Consider the following 19,325-nt stretch of genomic DNA (forward strand, 5'->3'; position numbering starts at 1 on the left):
ATGCGGAGGAGGGGAGGGGAGGGGAGGATTTCCCATCACTGTAGGAACTCCACCTCCCCAAGCAACAGTAGCTAGGTCAACGGCAGCATTCTTCCATTGACCTAGCTGGGGCTACACAGAAGGTTAGGTTGGCATAGCTGTTGCCCTCAGGGGAGTGGACTTTTCACATCCCCTGAGCACTGTAATTAAGTCAGCCTGACTTAATCTTGATTTATTTTTCTTAAGACTTTGCACAGCAGCAGGATCAGGGAAAAACAAACTACATGTTAATACCATGGGACCAAGAGAGATTGCTGCATTACTTGTAGGCAATCTTGGAATTTACCTACTTCTGGTTCCAAAGCAGTCAGAAGATACTATCTAAGAAGTTGCATTCCCCTCACAAAAGAAACAGCATGCAAGTTTCTTTCTCTCAGGACATGCATATTTGGTAGGCCTCATGTTTTTCTTCCTTCCCAGGAAAAAAAGAAAAGATCCCTGCAGCAAGGCTTTCCCTGACAGTTCATGCATTCGACCACTGCCATGCTATCTATAAGTACAGATGCTGTGTAGCTTGCTGCTTAAGCAAGATCTATTTACAGCTCTGGGCTCATGGACTAAGCACCTTCAGTCATTCTCACATGTAGCGTGTTCTCCATTCTGGTGGATTTCATTCAAAAGGTCAGCTGAAGCCAGAATGGGCAAACCCTTCAATGACCAAGGATTTCACTCATCCCAAGGATATCACTACATATCTAACTCATCAGAATGGATCCTTGAGAAGAACTCAAATGGAGCTGGCCTCATGAGCTCCATTTTAATGGTGCAGTGGAACATAACATCTATAGCTTATCTATCTCCTGTAGTACTATCCTAGAGTGTGTAGTTTAAGGATTAAGGAAATACGTTTTTAATGCTGTACTAGACTGTTGTTCTGGATCTGGGGGTTTCAGATTGAAATTCCAAACGGACAAGGTTACCAGTAACAGTGGCTTTCACATTTTGGTAGTGTGACTCATACTTTGTAACAAATGTTACGAATAAAGAAGTTCAAGTTTCAGAGATTGCTGCTTACTATTTATGGAGTTTTTGAACTGAGATGCCTAACTAAAAGTGAACTGCTCTGCAGGAGTCCTTCAGAGATCAAAGGCCATTTCAAGTCTGGCATGTGGAATTCACGTTTATGCATTCTTCTGCAGAAGCCACAGCAATAGGTGCTGTATATCTGACAGGTGGTTTTATACACTGTGCCTCACTTGAAAATAGTCAAATATACTCACTATTCATTTAAATTTCTATCGAATTTATATGTAAACCTGAAATGCAAGCCAAATTACTATTATGCTGGGGGTTAGGTGAAGCCTCATCGAAGATGATGGTACTAAGAGCCACCCTTCATTCAAGATAGAAGAAAGAAGCAGTTAAACTCCTTTTGGAGTAAGGTAACAATAGGACCCACTGCCAGAAATACAGGCCAAATGCAAGGCCAGTCAGGAGCTGAGCCTCGTGGATGGAGGGACTTAACTTAGGGCTGAATCCAAAATACAGAGGTCTGGGTTTTGTTTCGGAGGATGTATGTGTGTCTGAGCACACGCAGCCAGAAACACCACACAAGCAGGCAGAAGGTAGCAAGATGGCAGCAGAAAGCCAAGGACAACCAGAGAAGCACTTGTAGTGTGACCCTGAGAGAAAACTAAGAGCTTTTTGGATAGTGTTGGCTGGGAAGAGAGGCTTGCAATGCTGAGCAAGAAACCTGCCCTCTGTCTGATGTAAGCCTGTCTATTTGCAAAGAATTTACACCAAGTCCTGTAAACAATTGTATTATATGCATCTTATTCTATTTACATAGTAAATGGTAATATTGTTGAAATATACCTGAATTTCTGCAGTGATAGCAGCATTTAAAGCAGACTCTAAACCTCCATCAGCCATCAAACTGCCCACCAAGAGGTCAATCATAAATCGACGGCCTGGACTTACATTCATTTCATTTCCTGAAACTAACAAAACAGAACGAACATTTAGTGGTCTAGAAATTCAGATGTTCATTTCATTTCCTGAAACTAAGAACAGAACACACACACTGGACTAGATATTCAGACACCAAGCAGTTTTCCATCATTAAACCATACCTGCACTGGGTAAGAGAGCTGAAAGAGCCCTAGCTCGCTCCTCTGCTGTTGGCAGCAACACAGACCACCCACTCTGCAGCACTGCTTGAGCAGCTGACTGTACAGTATTAAGAACTCCAGCATTACTTGCTAAAGTTACCACTGACTGTTTCAGGCTGTTCAACAAGACGCTGCCTAAACCCAAGCCAAGGCACTCTGGATCAACCTGGTGACTGATGGCAGCATGTAGCTGAAAGAAAAAGAATCAGTTTCATTTAGCGGTGACATAAGAAATGAAGTTGGACAAAGTCAATCATGCAGACACTGAATACAAATACGTCTACTGGTCTAAATACTGGTCTAAATTTATTAGAAATAAATTGCAAAGCTAAAGTAAAAATACAATTACACCCAAGTAATATATACACTAATCTCAGCCAGTATCTCAGGATATCTAGTGAGCAATAATTACTTCAACTTAGAAATTACCTAAACATCCCTGTACACACCGTTCTGTATTATCATGGACATAATGTACTTCTAGCTTCCTAAAGATGTCCAGATTTGCCCCAAACAGGAAACTCATTTTTAAGAAGGCAAATTTACACACTGAAAACCCAAAGCCTTTTCAGCAAGTGGTATATTCAGCACATATCCAAGATTAGTCAATTTACATTTTAGTTTTACAGTTCATCTTAAATCAAATGCAAGAACTGTTTAGAAAACATTAAACCAAGAAAGCAAGAAAATTCATGGTTAGGACTGAAAACCCACCCTTAGGAACTAAGATGCAGAAATAGCTTGTTGTAATGTACAAATTTAATTTTAAGTGAACAAAAATGTTTTAAATACTTAAAAGCCCCTATCTTCTTCCAAACAATTTACTGAAGCATTTTATCTGAGTGAGAACTCAGACACATAAGAAAGCTACAGTACCTGAAGTCTTAGAAGATTTAAGGTTGCAACAGCCATACATTCCTTCTCTTGTGGTGGTGGCCAGTCAGAGGTGCCATCCATTCCCTCAGTCACTTGTCTCAATAGGAGATCTAGCTGTTCAAATGTCATTGGGCAAACATCCACCACAAACGGCACACGCAAACCAATGGACCATTCAGAACAAGATGACCAGGCAAAACTCTATGTATGGAAAGGAAGAGTAACAGTTACTTTCTCTCTAATCAATGATAGGCCTATTATGAGATACCAGTGCTTTATTTAAGGAACTAGGCTCAGGAGCTATATTGTGACTTTAGATTTTTGATGAGGTGCAGGATGAATGCAGCTGTGGCTCAATTCATTTACATTATCAAAAAGCGCTCCCCTCTTGCCAACAGCTAAAGGTGTCCAACAATCTCAAAAAATTACTATTTCCTATCATATTTCTCAGAGCCCTTCTATGCCAGTCCATACATCCTTCTTTAATTTTGTTGGTGGAAAAGTAGGGACTGATTAATTCTTAAAACCTATACTAGCAATTGCTAATGTTGTTAAATGCTATTGCTCAGGAAGTCTTACTGACAGGGAAGGCCAGCTAGGCCTTTTTTGGAGAAGCAACTACAAACAAACTGGGTTGTTTTTTGTGTGTCTCCATCTGCTGGTGTCACGAAATATCCACGTGTCACAGCTGGTACAGGAACCATTTAGACCAGTGGGGCGCAAGACATTCTCTAGGGGAAAGGGGAGGTTTAAAGAAACTTCGGCCTTTTGCCCCTTTAAAAAAACAATCATACAAATAAAAGCACAGGTTGGTTTATTTTCAACAATTTGGTAAGTTTCATAACTACAGTAGGCCTACTATACCTTTAAAATTAATTTTGATTCTCATTTTAAAACTCATTTAATGCTTAATAGTTGATATTAAAAGAAACTAGCAACATATAGAATAATAGTTGAGAGCCCAGGACCTCTCGCTTGAGTCAGACACTCAAAACACTAATCGAATGAATGGTCTCATCTCTGTGTTTCCCCTCCACTTTCCAGCACGAAAAACAGTTTCAGGTTACAATTAATGGGGTGGGGAGAAGCGGGGGGGGTGGGGGTGGGAACGACAATTTCTGTGAATGGTAAAGTGGGGGGGACACAACTGGAAAGGTTTACGTACCACTGATTTAGGCCATAGGGAGAAGTAGGAATTAAATTACTGTCCTACACTCATCTAAATCCATGGACAGGGTTGAAGACAAATCTGAGTAACAGATTCAAAGTTTACCTGGGCAGGCCCACAAGCAATTCCAACAATGTGCTTTCTGTCTAATCCTGGGAGAGCAGTAGGCTCTGGTTTGGTGATCCTCAAAGTATCAAAATGCTGGCACTGATCATTGCTCCCCCAGCTGTGCACTTCACTATCCTCCGTCAGTGCCAAGCAATGGGTAGATCCAGCCGCCACATCGACCACTTTTTTCCCTGATAGCAAAAAGTGGACAAATATTAAAGTGTGCTTACTGCAAAGATTACATGCATTTTTAACAGGAAAACCATGAGTGGAACAGCTTTTGTGTTTCAATCACCACCAACTACTAAATCTACAATTAAAAATTAGCAGAGTTAATATGTCAAACTGCAGTTTTACCTTTCACCTCAATAAACTGGAAGAGCCAATCCCAAAAAAATCAGAAAAGTTTAAAGAGACTTAAGCTATCTGAAGTGCCAATGTATATAAGGCTGCAAAAATCCTGTGTTATTTTGCATCCATTCAGTTTAGTTGTTGATTTAGAAGAGTTTGTTGGCATTTCCACTATTAAATGGAAAAGTGACTAGACAGCGTCACATGCTGAAGTTAATTGGTGCTGCCACCGCAACTCAGAATTTCTTTTCAATTAGATGACCTAATCACAGTAGAAATGCAATGGATCAATATGTCAATTACAAAGATTTGTAATACCCACTTCATAATACTGTCTTTTCTCATCTGCCCTAACCGTATTTCAGGTTTGTTTTTAAAAAAAAGTAGGCAACAACTTTTGGCTCTTTTCTGAGCCAAACATGCGAACATGCTTAACTTTAAGCACATGAGTAGTCCCATGGTTCTCAACAGTTCTATTCATGCATGTAAAGTTAACCATGTGCATGTTTACAAGATTGGAGCCTAAATGAGTTTTATATACAAAAATTCTTCAATCAGGCTACATGAGAAAAGTAGTAGGAATAAAGAGAAAGCCAAGACTATAAAAACAAGAATTTTCAAGTATTAAAAGGTTTTAATAGAGTAGCATAATGAGTCTGTTGGAATAACAGAAGTAAAATCTCAGATAAAAGGCACAGGGGTGGCAAATATATTTACTGTTAAATACAAGTAAGCTACAATTTGACATCAATGAGAGTAGTGGTGAAATTCTTTAAGTTAGGATACAATATATGATAAAAGAAAATTTTTCCACCAAAAACTAAGTACTTTTGACATTTTCCAACTTTCTAGTTGATAAAGAACTGTGATTGCCAATTTTGCGTTACACTTACCTTGCAAGCCTTCCAGCAGTTTAGGATATCGAACATGCTCTTCTGTTCCATGCCCAAGCCTCTGATTGTCACCTTTCCCCCAGGAGTAGACCTGCCCATCTTTTGTTAAAGCAACAGAAAACTGACTCCCACAGCGTACTTTCACAACATCCAGGTCCTGAAGCTTTTCTATCAACTTGGGAGTCTTGCAACCATCACTGCCACCTCTTCCTAGCTTCCCGTAATCTCCATCACCCCAAGACCACACCTGGCCTAGAAAGGAAGACATTACACTGATCTTTCAGGTAAGTTACATATATTGACAAAAATTAGTAAATTATTCAAATTAGAGCTTTTGGAATTCACCTAAGTATACCCATATGATGAGTCTCCAAAAAAATTCAGAGTTCACGCATGCTCAGTATAGACTTGTTAGAATTTGGCAGCTAAATTCTTTGAGGATTCTGTCTGTACTGAGGATGTTCCAGCCCAGAGCTCAAGGGGTTGAGAAAGATTTTCCTTGCAATTTCTCTTCCTGGCTGATCCAAGCTGCTGTGGCCCAGGCACAGGAACTGAAAACAGGGAGAGGCTCTCCTGTGCCTTCAGTGCTGCCCCTGCTGATGTTCAGGCAGCAGGAAGGAGAAGGAAGAAGCTACACTGAAATGCATAATTGTGAGAAATGGGAGGCTGGATGGAAGCACAGTGGCAGGAGGGCAGGACCCAATGGTGCTCTGGTGAAAGGCATAGGATAGAGTTATGCCTATCCAACAGGGGTGTGTTACAATTGTACTCTGACCACTTCAAAGAAGTTTAAATCTCAAAAACAGTACTGGAAGTCTAGGTAGGTAAAAGATATTTTTGTGAAAAGGAGGAATATACAGCAGAACAGCTGGTGAACTGAAGAGATGTCTGAAGAAGTCTGAGTAACTATACAACTGGAAAGAGTAGCAAATTATATAAATTTAGTGCTTAACTTTTTTCCTTTACTAATACTTTCAATTCTTAAATGTGTATTAAAATATAAAATAATCACCTAGAGACTATTCTTCAAAACCACTTTCAGTTTGAGATTCTCTTATAAAATTCATTTTATGAACGTTAAGCATAAGACCTGCACCACAAATGTCTTCCTAATGACACTTAAGACAGCAAGTTTGGCCACTAACCATTTTCAGTCACTGCAAGAGTCTGAGCATCTCCACTTCCACAGGCTACATCAATAACCTTCAGTCCTTTCAGCCCAGTGACCAGCATTGGGATAGTCTGATCTTCACTGGAACCTTCAAAACAAAAAATAATCACTTTGTCAAAAATACCCAAGAGACAAACATTTAAATTTTCACAAACGGAACACCGTTCTTTAACAAATTAGAGGAACATACCATGTCCCAGTCTGCCATAGTTCCCTCGTCCCCACGTATACAACTCTCCCTCAGCAGTGATGGCTGCGCTGTATGTACTTCCACATGCAATATGAACAACATGTTTCCCAGCCTGCTTTCCAGATAAAGCAGATATCATCTTTGGTTCTTCTAGGGGCCTATTTAGAGAGAAGACAAGAGTCTCAAACAGGTAACCTGATAAAGTAATTATGTGAAATGAGCTGTGGTAACCTGTCTGCTAGAAAATAAACTGATCATCCCTATCACAACTACAAACCTTACTGACTGCCAGAGACAGCAAGATATAAATGTACCTGTAAGGAAAATTAAGGTTGAGGTTGATCAATAATAAACACAATATGCGAAGCACTGTGGAGAAGTTTACACTACAACTGCCTGTGACATACTAAAGTCTGATAACTAGTATTTTTACCTCCAAATAAATCAGGCCAGTGGTTTACACAAGCACTATACTTCACTGTGGGAAAAAAAATGAACTCTAGTTGCTGTATCTGAACAACTCCTTCCCTGCTACTCTCAGGCCCAAGACAGGAGTACTTCCTTACCCTATGACGATATGTCACCGCCGTGGTGAAACACTTATCGCCTCTGGGATACACAATTCAACACAGAAGCATTCAAGTACACCTCTATAGGATACTGCATGGAAAACACTAGTTCAGCTACAGAACAAGACACTCACTCCTACTTTCTGGGCAAAACAGAGCATTGCAATGTTACTGTTTAAACACAGGAAAAAAGGGAATGGGGAACACACAACAGTCTGCATTTGCACTGAACCATTCTGAAACTGATTTTGCAAGTAAATAAGAAGGGCAGAGGGAGGATGTAATTTTACAGTTGATAATACATGCATGTGCTGTTCTGAAGTTGGATTGTTGTAAAGGACATTTTGGATTACTCAGTATCAGATTTCATAAGTGGAGCTGGATTTCTTGAAGATCCTTATGTTAACATTGGTTAACACATTAAATACATTTTTTTGTTATTCTGTATAGCCAAAAATCAGTATTCAACTGAGACAAATACCCTTAAAAGACCTCCTAGAAAATTCCAGTGCATGGTGAGTTGATCTAAGCTAAGCAGGCTACAAGTAGAGTTGTATAGGAATACGTTCTGGAGGAATCTTATTCATGACATTCCCTTCATACATGTTCATTGTTGTCTAAAATACATAAAAAAAAAAACTTAGTTTTCTCTCTCTCTCTTTTTTTTTTTTTTTAAAGAGGGAAACTAGCTCTTTCCATTGCCATTAACAACAGCAATTTATTTGCTGGTCTAATCATGACAACATAGTTAAGACAAAATCTAAAGGAATGTATGTTTGTAAACCATCTTGTGTTGCTTAATTTCTTATCAACATTTGAATGATACATATGTACTGGAGGACTTGAACAACCATAGCATACTACGTTATCTTTTGCCTATTGTCTTTTCACTGTAAGTGGCTGTGTTTCAGTAACACTTACTAAAAGTCTGAATATTTAATCCTACCTTAGTTTCTAACATTAAAGTAGAATATCTGTAAATACATTCTATGCTTAAGCTGGTGAGTCAATGGTATTTTATTACACATACACTGTGTCCCCATGGCCTAGTCTTCCACCATCTCCACAACCCCAAGAGAAAACTTCTCCAGTTGCTGCCAAGGCAAGATAGTGATGACCATCTGAATGTGCTGCAATCTTCACAATATTTCTAGAAGCAAGACTCTGCACCAGCTGTGGTCCCTGTAAATTAGTTAGAGACAACGTACAAAGAAAAGTTACTTATGTTGCTCAGAGTGTTGAAAAAAACTTAGACAACTTGATAATTAGATTTTTCCCAATAAGGCCTTACTTCAAAGCTGTCCATTCCAGCATTAAATTAATGAAACCAGAGAACCATGCCAGAAGTTCAAATCCAATATTTGGGCTTGGTAAAAGACGAGGATGCTCTGGAGCTCTCATTTTGTCCCATCCTTATAATGCATGTAATATATATTAAACTGGCTTTTGTCTGATCATTTCAGATGATCTTAGCTGCATATTTTTCTATTTTAGTATAATTTTGTTTAGGGAATTAATGCTTAGGCAGTGGTAGTCAAAACATTTATTAGCTTAAATGCACTTCATGCTAAGCAATTGCCATGTTATATGGAAAGAAACGGCAAAGCAAGACCACTGGAAAAGAAAAAGGGCACTGTTCATGAGGCTGGATTGTTGCGAGCACCATAACAAATATTTATAACGTAGGAAAAATTCTTAATATGGCAAACAAAGGTGACAAACCATTGCTCCTGAGGGTTCAAAAACAAGGATTTTAAGATTAGCAGCATCATATTATCTCCACTACACATCTGAATTATTAGAAAGAACAATCTCATAGCAGCATATTTTATAGAAAACGGTATGCTTAGTATGGATGTAAAAATCACCTACCAGTGTGTCACTGTTGTATGCCTGCGTGTAAACTCGTCCATTTCTAGATAAGATTAAAAAACGTTTCTCTGCACAGGCAATTTGAATAACTCCGAGATTGGCAAGTCCTTCACACTGAATTGGACCACTCACATTAGCATAATATTTCCATCCTATTAAACCCCAACCTATGACTTCTTGCAGAGATCCCTGTAAGACAACAAAGCTAAGTAAGAATTTACAGTTCACTACACAACTTAATTAAAACGCAATCACCAGTGTATTTTTTTCTAATAATTATGCTGCTTCAACAATACTTCAATCAATCAGTATGCATGGTAGCTGTAAATGTAAGACAACAGTGAACCTTACCTATTAATAAGTTATTAAAAATAGTCTCACACATCACAATCTCATAGGAAGATACCATAAGTGGGTGAGGTAATATCTTTTATTGGACCAATTCTGTTGGTGAGAGAGACAAGTTTACAAGCTACACTGAGCTGTTCTTCAGGTCTCGGAATGGTACTCAAAAGTGTCACAGCTAAATACAAGGTCGAACAGATATTCTTGTGTTTCGCTGTATCTGTTCGACCTTGTATTTAGCTGTGACACTCTGAGTACCTTTCCCAGACCTGAAGAGCAGTTGTGTAGCTCAAAAGCTTGTCTCTCACCAACGGAAGTTGGTCCAATAAAAGATATTACCTCACACACCTTGTGTCTCTAATATCCTGTGACCGACATGGCTACAAGAACACTGCTTACAGAATATACCGTAAATATTTATAGCAAGTATGTAGAGAAGATCTTTCAACCAGTGAAGTTATATAAAAATTTGAGGGTTTCTTTAAATTGCTACTATATCGGAGCAGTCTGACAAACATTTAAGAAATTTGGTACATTTATGGGGCAGGATCAGCCATCGGTTTTGGAGAATGACTTGCTTGTCATTCTGTAGAAACCTTTGGCAGATGGGTAGACCAGTAACAATGGCTCCAGAATAAGCCACATTCCGATAACCCCAGCAGTACTGGGAGGAGGAGATAAGAAAAAGGGAAACAGAAGACTAAGATCCCAGGGCTGAAAAAGTAGCTTAGAAAACAAAAATAAAGAGTATAAGAGGATTTTCCTCATTCCACTGAAAGTATTAAACTCTTTGGTACAGTCCGTATATGTTTATATCCACTATAGGATATCATTCAGATATTACTCCTGAACTGCTTATACAACTTTGGATTCTTTTAAATTGAATTACAGAAATTCTGAAAAAAGTTCTAACTATAAAGAGATTTCAATCTTAAATTATACCTTACTTCCCTGGTCAGATACCTTGTTTGGCTATGGCCAAACATGAGGAAAAGAGGTAGGGAGGTTAAATACTCAGACTACTATAATCAGACAGCTATGCATTGTGGAAATTCACTTTAGACACTCTGTATGAAAATATTTTAAAACCAATCATTACACTTCTCTGAGCATGGTCAGCTAAGTAAACTGATGATTTATTAAAATCATTTAATTGTTTTTCTTGGATAGTTTAAAGAGTAAACTAATTTTCCATCTACATACAATCATTTTATTTGAGAGTATATGAGATTACCTTATGAGATGTAGGAGAGCTACACTGTGGAGGCATACATGGAGTGGCCAGGCGATCTAAGTGGGCCATGATCACAACTGCCGTTTGTCGTAGATCAATAGCTAGCTCGTTGTCCTGTGGTAAAGTCAGATACCTCAGAAAACTCTCATTGGGACTCAGGGAGTAGGACAGCATCTAAGAAAGCAAAGAAAAGCAGTTAAAAATATAAAAAAGTTAAAAACAGGAAAATATTCAGAGTACTTTTTACACACCCGATACGCTCTTTTCCCTTATTTCTCTAGATACAGATATGGCATATTTTGTGGATACTCAGCATCTGTAATTCCTATAGAAGTTAATAAGGGACTCAGCATCTGTATATACTATTCCTTCTTCATGCAAGCAACAATTTTAATGATATATATATACACTCTGAGAAATACACTGTTAAATTATGTTGATTACCACCGAGTAAGCCACTATTTCAGTAACAGAAATTGATGTTACCTTTGTATCAATTGTGCTATTCTGTACTTCACAATAAAATTTAAGAATGTAATGATGTTTCAATCAAACTCATGGGAAAAGTTAAATGTTCAAGAAAATTAATCCACAGAGTTGTAGTACCACATAAAAACTGTTTCTACAACAAAATCTAAAATGCAATATTTATTTCAACATACTACAAACTTCTAATCTGCCATCCGGAGAACATGCAAAATTTACATACTGTTATACAACAGTTGTATATGTATCTTGATGTGTAAGTTACTACTACAAAAGTGGAGTTACAAACTTTAGAAGAGTAACAATGAGTGTCTACACTTGATTGCTAAACAACATGACACAAATAATTGGATACTAGATAGAATTTACCCGATAAATGAACAAACACATATACCTGAATCTCATCCTCAGCGTTAGGTATGTCTTTATTACAGATTATGCTCTGAAACCTTTGCAGCAAAGGTAGAAGGGGTGCACTTGTTCCTTGTGCAGATCGCTCATTATCTGTTTCCCTTGTTCCATTTTCCCAGAGTTGAAGCAGCAACATAACAGCAGACAACATTTGGCTGAAAGAGTAAGTTTACCATCTCTGTTGTAAGCACTCCTACAGAAGTTATTTGAAGTTCTACATTAAATCAAATTTTAGAAGATGTGCATGTTTAGTAGTATAAATCCTGGATTTTTTTATTCAAATAAAACATACTGAAAATGGATTCTGCAACATAACATATATAATAAATTGAAAGTTGCATGAAAATATTTTTTGGAGTTAAGGGGTATTGGGGCAGAATCTACTCAAAGATAGCTCACTTAAAACTTTTGCTGAGTTGAGGGTCCCCCCCGCCAAACAAAAGGGTCAAAGTGAAGTACAGTTTTTGAAATTTTGAGGTGTTTTTTTTTTTTTTAGTTTTGGTGTGCGTGCAAGTTTTAGCTTTGATTATTCAATATTATTTGGTTACTGACTAAATATATCCTTCGCTGGTATAAATCAGCACAGCTCCACTGGCTTCAATGGAACTATACCACTTATACCAGATGAAGATCTGGACCAAATGTCCACAAAAAAGTATTTCAGGATAGTTTTAATGTACCTTCACCTCCTTTCTTGCGAAGTTTTAGCTACATAGGAATTGCTATTTTGGCTCAGAACAGTGATCCATTATTGACCACAGACAGATCTTGATGATGCACAGAAATATGAAAGAAGTCTTCTAGCAGAAAATTATCTAATAGACTTCCCTCTAAAATATGTTTCTTTCTAGTCCCCATCAGTTAAATTGGCTTAGACCCTGAAGCATGAGTGCTTAGTAATCCCTAATTTTCTATCTATATTTCACCCTTCACTACCCTTCGTGATAGGAAATTATGGTTAAATCCTGGCCCCACTGACATCAATGGGAGTTTGCCATTGACTTCACCTCTAATCATTAAGGAGAGAACCCATAGGTGTTGCATCAAAATGTTAACATTGAACTAATGTAAACTAAACCCCAAGAATTGCTCAGAACATTTTAATACGCACTCTTGTTTGAGAGCAGAAAAGTGCTTCATTTCTCACCTTAGTGTGCCCCTCTGCACTGCCAGCTCTAACAATATAGCAAGTGCCAAGTGCTGGTCTTGTAATGGAATGTTTGCTGGCCCTTTGGAACTTGGAGCTCCATGTACATCACTATTTAAAAAAAAAAAATTTGAAGATGCAGAAATTAATGTTTGCAGCATTAACACATTACATGAAGTTTACAAAGAAACCAGTGGGAAAAAACAAAACATATCTGCCCAACTCCAGTGCCTACAAGGTGCTAGAGGATGTCAAAATTTATAGGAAGACTATAAGCTTTTGGGGCAGAAAAATATCTAGGAAAACAGGCTGAGGATGAAGCATAAAGAATTGACTCTTTTGGGGAGGTGCTGAGGTTTATTTTTAAAATAAATAACTATCCTCAACTACGATGCTTTTCAGCTGTGCTGATAATAGTGCCGGTTTCAATCCATGTTATCTGTGTGTTCAATTTTTGGAAAGTAGTGAACAGCAAAGACCAAAAACATCTGTTTCAGGTGACCTAATTACTATGGTTCCTTTGACAACAAGAGACCCAAAAGCCGGAGTGGCACATACAGCATCCAGAAGCATCCTTAGGTCCACTTCCTCTTGAGTACTGCACAAGTCTTGGACTTAACACTTCTACTGGTGATGGACTTTGGTCCTTCACCATCTGAAAAGCTTTAAAGCAAGAAGAACTGCTTATGTTGCATTTTGAATCATATATTCACAGAGGAATTTTACAAGTGATTGCTTGTTGGATGCCATGTTTAGAAACTTTTTCCAAAGAGGCACAGGGCCTCCACCAATCACCTGCTATTTCCCGTATCCAGAGCCATCCCTTGGATAGGATGAATCAGGGCAACCGCTCTGGGTCCCGCGCTTTGGGGGACCCCATGGGACTGTGTGATTGGCCAGCGCAGTCGGTCCCGGAAGAGACAAATCTGTCAGTTCCACCCCGGGCCCCACAACCCCCTAGGGACAGCCCTGCCCGTAGCCAACCTTATATCCTGTCCAGCACTCTCTTTGCAGTTTTCAGAGTTACTACTGTCATATCTGTCAAAAACTTCGATTGAAGAATTAGCTTTTCAAATCCTTTGAGGACCTGCCTCAAATACTCAGCAGCCAATTCATCGAATGTGTGGAATGCGTCATCATTTGTACGACAGCCTTGGCATCCCATATATACACTGGAGGTTCTTTGTTGCATGCTCTTAGCGCATGGATTCTTTTAGATTGAATGAGGGAATCAGCTGGAATCTCAGTTTTGTCTGTTCTTCTCATTGTTCCATCAGCATGGAAGAGGGACACAGGCAGCACAGGTCTCATTGGGTAACTAAGAACAGTTGACATTGAATCATCAAATGCACCTCTCACAAGTTTCTTCATTTGTTCTCCATAAACATTGCTATTTTCAGCAGAGACTTCTCTACACCTGACATTACAGGTAGTCCAACAGATATGTTGATAAGCACCTCTGCATGAGATGCAGGGTCGAATGAATTTGTCATATTGCTGATGACATGGTTGGTAAGAGCTGTAATGTATTCTTCATCCCTCTTCAGTGCATAGGCTAGGACTTGTTTGTGAACTTAGTCTTCACTACTTCTTGGTAGGCTACTTCTTTCTCTCATAGCTTTTCCATATTCATAATAAGCTGTGTATTCTCATCTCTAACACTAATGCTGACCTGTGCATAAGCGTCACTGAATTAGAAAGCCAGTTTCTAGAACATTTTAAAGGCTAATACTGCATACATAGGCAATTTACAAATTAAAACCTTATATCAGGCAAACTACATGCTGCATTGTAAGTACAAAAACTTACAAATGGAGAAGCATATTACGAATTCATGTACATTTAGATCTATTCACTGTGCAGTGTAACCTATGGGCCTGCAATCTACTGCTACTGGTTCACAACCTTCAGTGAGACTGATCTGCTCAGCAAATATCAATTGCAAATATAGAAAATTATTATAATCTCTTCTGAAATACTTTGATAATTAAGAATATCTTCTTCTTTTCCCTTTATGCCGCTTTTCCTGGTGAGGGTCGCGGCGGCAGCATGCAAAGTAGGGAGGACCAGACGCCCTTTTCCTCCGCAACAGGTTCCAGCTCCTCCTGGGGATTCCCCAGCATTCCCAGGCCAGCCAAGAGATAGAATCCCTCCATCATGTCCTGGGTCAGCCTCAGGGCCTCTGCCAAGAGGGATGTGCCCAGTAGAATATGTGATGTGAAAACATTTCACATTAGTATACTGCAAAGTGTTGCTATTCACCATTTTTGTCACATGCTAAACAGCTTCATTTCTGGGAAAAACATGCCCATGCAAAACCAGTAAAAATCTTTTAATACATTGTCGTTTGGTAGCTTTGACCAATAACCACCACATTAAGGTGTTGAAATTAATTTCAACAGTGAAAACTGTAGTTGCAGTCCTGTTGCAGTGTTTCTAGAACGGTGCAAAAAATAACACACTCATTTTGTGTACCATTGTTTCACCTCACCCACAGCTTTATAGAACCACTTGACAGTGCCACGTCATACCTCTTCTAAACGTACATAAAATAAGCTTTCAGATTATATATAAGAACATAAGAACGGCCATACTGGGTCTGGCCAAAGGTCCATGAAGCCCAGTATCCTGTCCTCTGACAGTGGCCAACGGCAGGTGCCCCAAAGGGAACGAACAGACAAGTAATCATCAAGTGATCCAAACCATCTCCCAATCCCAACTTCTGGGAAACAGAGGTTAGGGACACCATTCCTACCCATCCTGGCTAGCAGCCATTGATGGACCTACCCTCCATGAATCTATCTAGCTCCCTTTTGTTATAATACTGGCCTTCACAACACCCTCTGGTAAGGAGTTCCAGAGGATGACAGTGCTTCGCGTGAAAAAATACTTTCTTGTGTTTGTTTTAAACCTGCTACCTATTAATTTCATTTGGTGGCCCCTTGTTCTTGTATTATGAGAAGGAGTAAATAACACTTCCTCTATACAACTCATGATTTTATAGACCTCTATCATATCCCCCCTTAGTTGCCTCTTTTCCAAGCTGAAAAGTCCCAGTCTTATTAATCTCTCCTCATACAGAGGCCCTTCTACACCCCTAATGATTTTTGTTGCCTTTTTCTGAACCTTTTCCCAAGCCAATTTATCTTTTTTTGAGATGGGGCAACCACATGTGCACGCAGTATTCAAGGTGTGGGCGTACTATGGATTTATATAGAGTCAATATATTTTTTGTCTTATTATCTATCCCTTTCTTGATGATTCCCAACATACTGTTTGCTTTTTTGACTGTCGCTGCACATTGAGTGGATGATTTCAGAGAACTATCCACAATGACTCCAAGATCTCTTTCTTCAGTGGGTAAGAGCTAATTTAGACCCCATCATTGTATATGTATGATGTGGGTGCGTGTATGGTAGATACATTCAACTCCAAAAATATGGCCCTTTTCGGAGATCAGCCACACCCCTACTGTGTAGATCCCAGGATCCCAGCCCTGAGCGATATAGCTGTGTTGGCAAAAGTTTTTAGTCCAGGTCTGTAGTATTAGTTTTGCATTGACATTGCTTCCCCACTTCCAGTTTGCATCCTAATTTTATAGAAAATTTTGATCATGAGTGTTCATTTGAATATGCGTTCAAGTGCAATTTAAACTAAATATTTTTGTACAATTTAAACTAAAAAGGACAATGTATTGTTCAATATGGAATTCTCATTCACTTTTACATAACATCTCATTAAAGATTATATATATGCCAAGTCTGAACATTAAAAATAGCCCATTTAAGTTACCTAAGCACAGTACATCTGAGCAATTTTCTTTGAATTATGAAAAACAAGCTCATTTCAAGATAGCGATGGTTTGGGAACCTCTAGAGCAGTGGTTCCCGAACTGGGATTCGCAAACCCCTGGGGGTTCGCAAAATGTTACAGGGGGTTCGCCAGAAAAATTTCCTTAATGGCAGCCAGAGGACCTTAGGCATGGGAGGCAGCAGGTGTGACCTGGTTGCGGAGCAGACAGCCCGAGCCCCGTGGAGCGCTGAGTGGGCAGCCGAGCCCTGGTCAGTGTGTGGCCGACAGCCTGAGGCCCATGCACGCACACGTGCACACACACACACACAGCGTGTCTGTCAGTCTCCGATTTGCTTGATGCCAGGGTATCAGAAAAGGAAACTACTCTATGGAGCACTCAATTTACCAGAAACTATTTTTATCAGTTATTAAACATTCAGACTCACCTTTAAATGCCAGTTCAAAAACAAACAAACAAACCATAAAAACCACTTACCCAGTCACAACAGACCTTAGGAATTTAGTAGCTCTCTCCACAACTTCCAACCATACAGATGATACAGTCCCTTCATCAAAAAGGGATGCTTCTGGTAGTGCTCGTAGTGCATCAAGAGATTCTTGTAACAATTCACTGCAAAGGTCTGCATCCTCACCTACCAGCCAAGATAACATATCAGTTACCTTACAGTATGTACTAGATAGCTAACTAAGGGTACATCAGTATTTTCTCAAAATCATTCTGAGTGTGAACTTTAGAAAAAACAATTACAAACCGCCAAAACTGGTAAGTGTATACAGTATATATACTATGGATTGATTTTCATAGAATAATTTTGACTGGAACTTTAAGAAGTTGTACAGCTAACCATCAAAGCACCCCACAACACAGGAGGACTAATTATTCCTAAATCATAGCCAACAACAGGATTCTCCTCATTTTCCCTGCCAGCCTGTCCCATTATGTTTATTCCAGACACAAAGTTTTAGTATTTAACTTTCATTTATTGCCTGCACCCTAAAAACAGTTACTTTTAAAGTAATTCAAAACCCCATTTAACCAAGCTGAGTAAAGATTATGTCCAGGCTAGTGGGCTGCATATGGGTTCGAGCCACTGGCTCCCTCTCTGGAGGTGGACAGAGAGGCAGAAAGAGCAGAAGGATATCACTACCCCTTTTTGAGAGAAAGGAGGGATCAAAGCAGTTACTCTTCCTGTTAATCAGAGAGGATGACAGCCCTTAAAGGGGCCTTGTATTTGTCAGATGGAGGGGTTTTGTTTTTATTTCTGGGGTGAACAGAGCCCATAACATACTAACTAGAGCACTGAAATCCTTAACAAGAGGGAGCTAGCGAAGGAGAGCCCCGAATTAAATTTGTGGGGATAAAACCCTGTATGTCTTAACTAGGGCAACTGCATGTGGGGGAAGTATTAGAACTAATTTATTGAAGGTGGTGTGGATATAGCAACACACATGAAACAGATAAGACTTGGGAGGGCAGAATGGCACCAGTGCTTTTAATCCTGTCTTTCAGATTTTAGTCCTCAAAAAACGACGTCACTGACTAATAAGACTCAAAGAGTCTAGCTGGTTTTATAACATCTTCTGCCTATCTATAGGCTGATCCATCCTCCTGCAGTCCCTCCCACCAGATACTTCTTCATCTTTCCATCATAGGTCTAGCTTTTCTAACTCTTACACTCAGTGAAGCTTCTACACTCAGAGAAAAGTCATCCATCAATATTTATTCTCGTCAATTTAAAATGACCAAGAAATCTGTTGCTTCATCATTGCCATGAACAGCTGCAAGAAGTTCAGAAGTTAGAATCATCAGAATCAGTAGAGTAAATGAATATGACAAACAGTATGTGGTTGGTGTTCCAGGACAGGCCATTCTCCCCCAAAGCTTTGGGCTTTATACAAAAGATTAGCTATGCCTGCTCAATATATTATTGGTCACAGACCTTGATCAAATTACTTTGCATTATTGGGGGAGAGGGGGAGGTCTGGAAGGATATTAGTCCAACCACCATGTCCCTTTTTGGAACAAAACGACAAAATTCAGTTGCTTCAATGCTTTATTTCAAGGAACAGCAGAGAGGATATAAGAGAAAAGAAATACTTTTCTCACAGTTAAGACCACTTCAAATTGTGGGATTTTGTTGTGTTGTTGAACAAACTCCTTTTCAACCTTACAGTGCAGTTCTATTCTGAAAAGTGGCACCAGTCAGTGTACATCAACTCAATGGTTTCCATTTCAAATCTGCTGCTTCCCAAGAAGCCTTCTTCCTGCCCCCCAAAATGTCGAACCAACTCACCCTAGAATCTGAAAGTCAAGATTTTTCTTTCCAGACCCATATATCACCACCAGTAAATATGACCTGAGGTGTATTATAGGTGTAACTGAATTGTACATCACTGTGTACCTCAAAGCAAATAGTCTGCCATTAATTTAACAATTCTGTGGGCTGTACAAACCAGAAAAGAACCCAATTCACTCTCACATCGTTTTGTTTCTTAAATGTTAATAGGGAGCAAACTTATTTTTACATAAAGGGAAAGGAC

General features: G+C 39.2%; 1 protein-coding gene across 1 annotated transcript in view; it reads right to left on the reverse strand.

The window, feature by feature from the left end:
* HERC2 (HECT and RLD domain containing E3 ubiquitin protein ligase 2) overlaps window positions 1-19,325 on the reverse strand; it is a 203,040-nt gene that overhangs the window by 131,369 nt on the left and 52,346 nt on the right. The window contains exons 7-19 of the mRNA XM_077814849.1: window positions 17,260-17,416; window positions 12,972-13,082; window positions 11,808-11,979; window positions 10,928-11,101; window positions 9,349-9,537; window positions 8,507-8,658; window positions 6,908-7,065; window positions 6,692-6,805; window positions 5,547-5,798; window positions 4,300-4,493; window positions 3,027-3,227; window positions 2,112-2,340; window positions 1,855-1,979 (exon numbers count right to left, since the gene is read on the reverse strand). Of these exons, the coding sequence (XP_077670975.1) occupies window positions 1,855-1,979; window positions 2,112-2,340; window positions 3,027-3,227; window positions 4,300-4,493; window positions 5,547-5,798; window positions 6,692-6,805; window positions 6,908-7,065; window positions 8,507-8,658; window positions 9,349-9,537; window positions 10,928-11,101; window positions 11,808-11,979; window positions 12,972-13,082; window positions 17,260-17,416 (2,228 nt within the window). The remainder of the gene's footprint in view (window positions 1-1,854; window positions 1,980-2,111; window positions 2,341-3,026; window positions 3,228-4,299; window positions 4,494-5,546; window positions 5,799-6,691; window positions 6,806-6,907; window positions 7,066-8,506; window positions 8,659-9,348; window positions 9,538-10,927; window positions 11,102-11,807; window positions 11,980-12,971; window positions 13,083-17,259; window positions 17,417-19,325) is intronic.

This window comes from Eretmochelys imbricata, chromosome 1 (genome assembly GCF_965152235.1).
Source record: "Eretmochelys imbricata isolate rEreImb1 chromosome 1, rEreImb1.hap1, whole genome shotgun sequence".
Taxonomy (NCBI): Eukaryota; Metazoa; Chordata; order Testudines; family Cheloniidae; genus Eretmochelys; species Eretmochelys imbricata.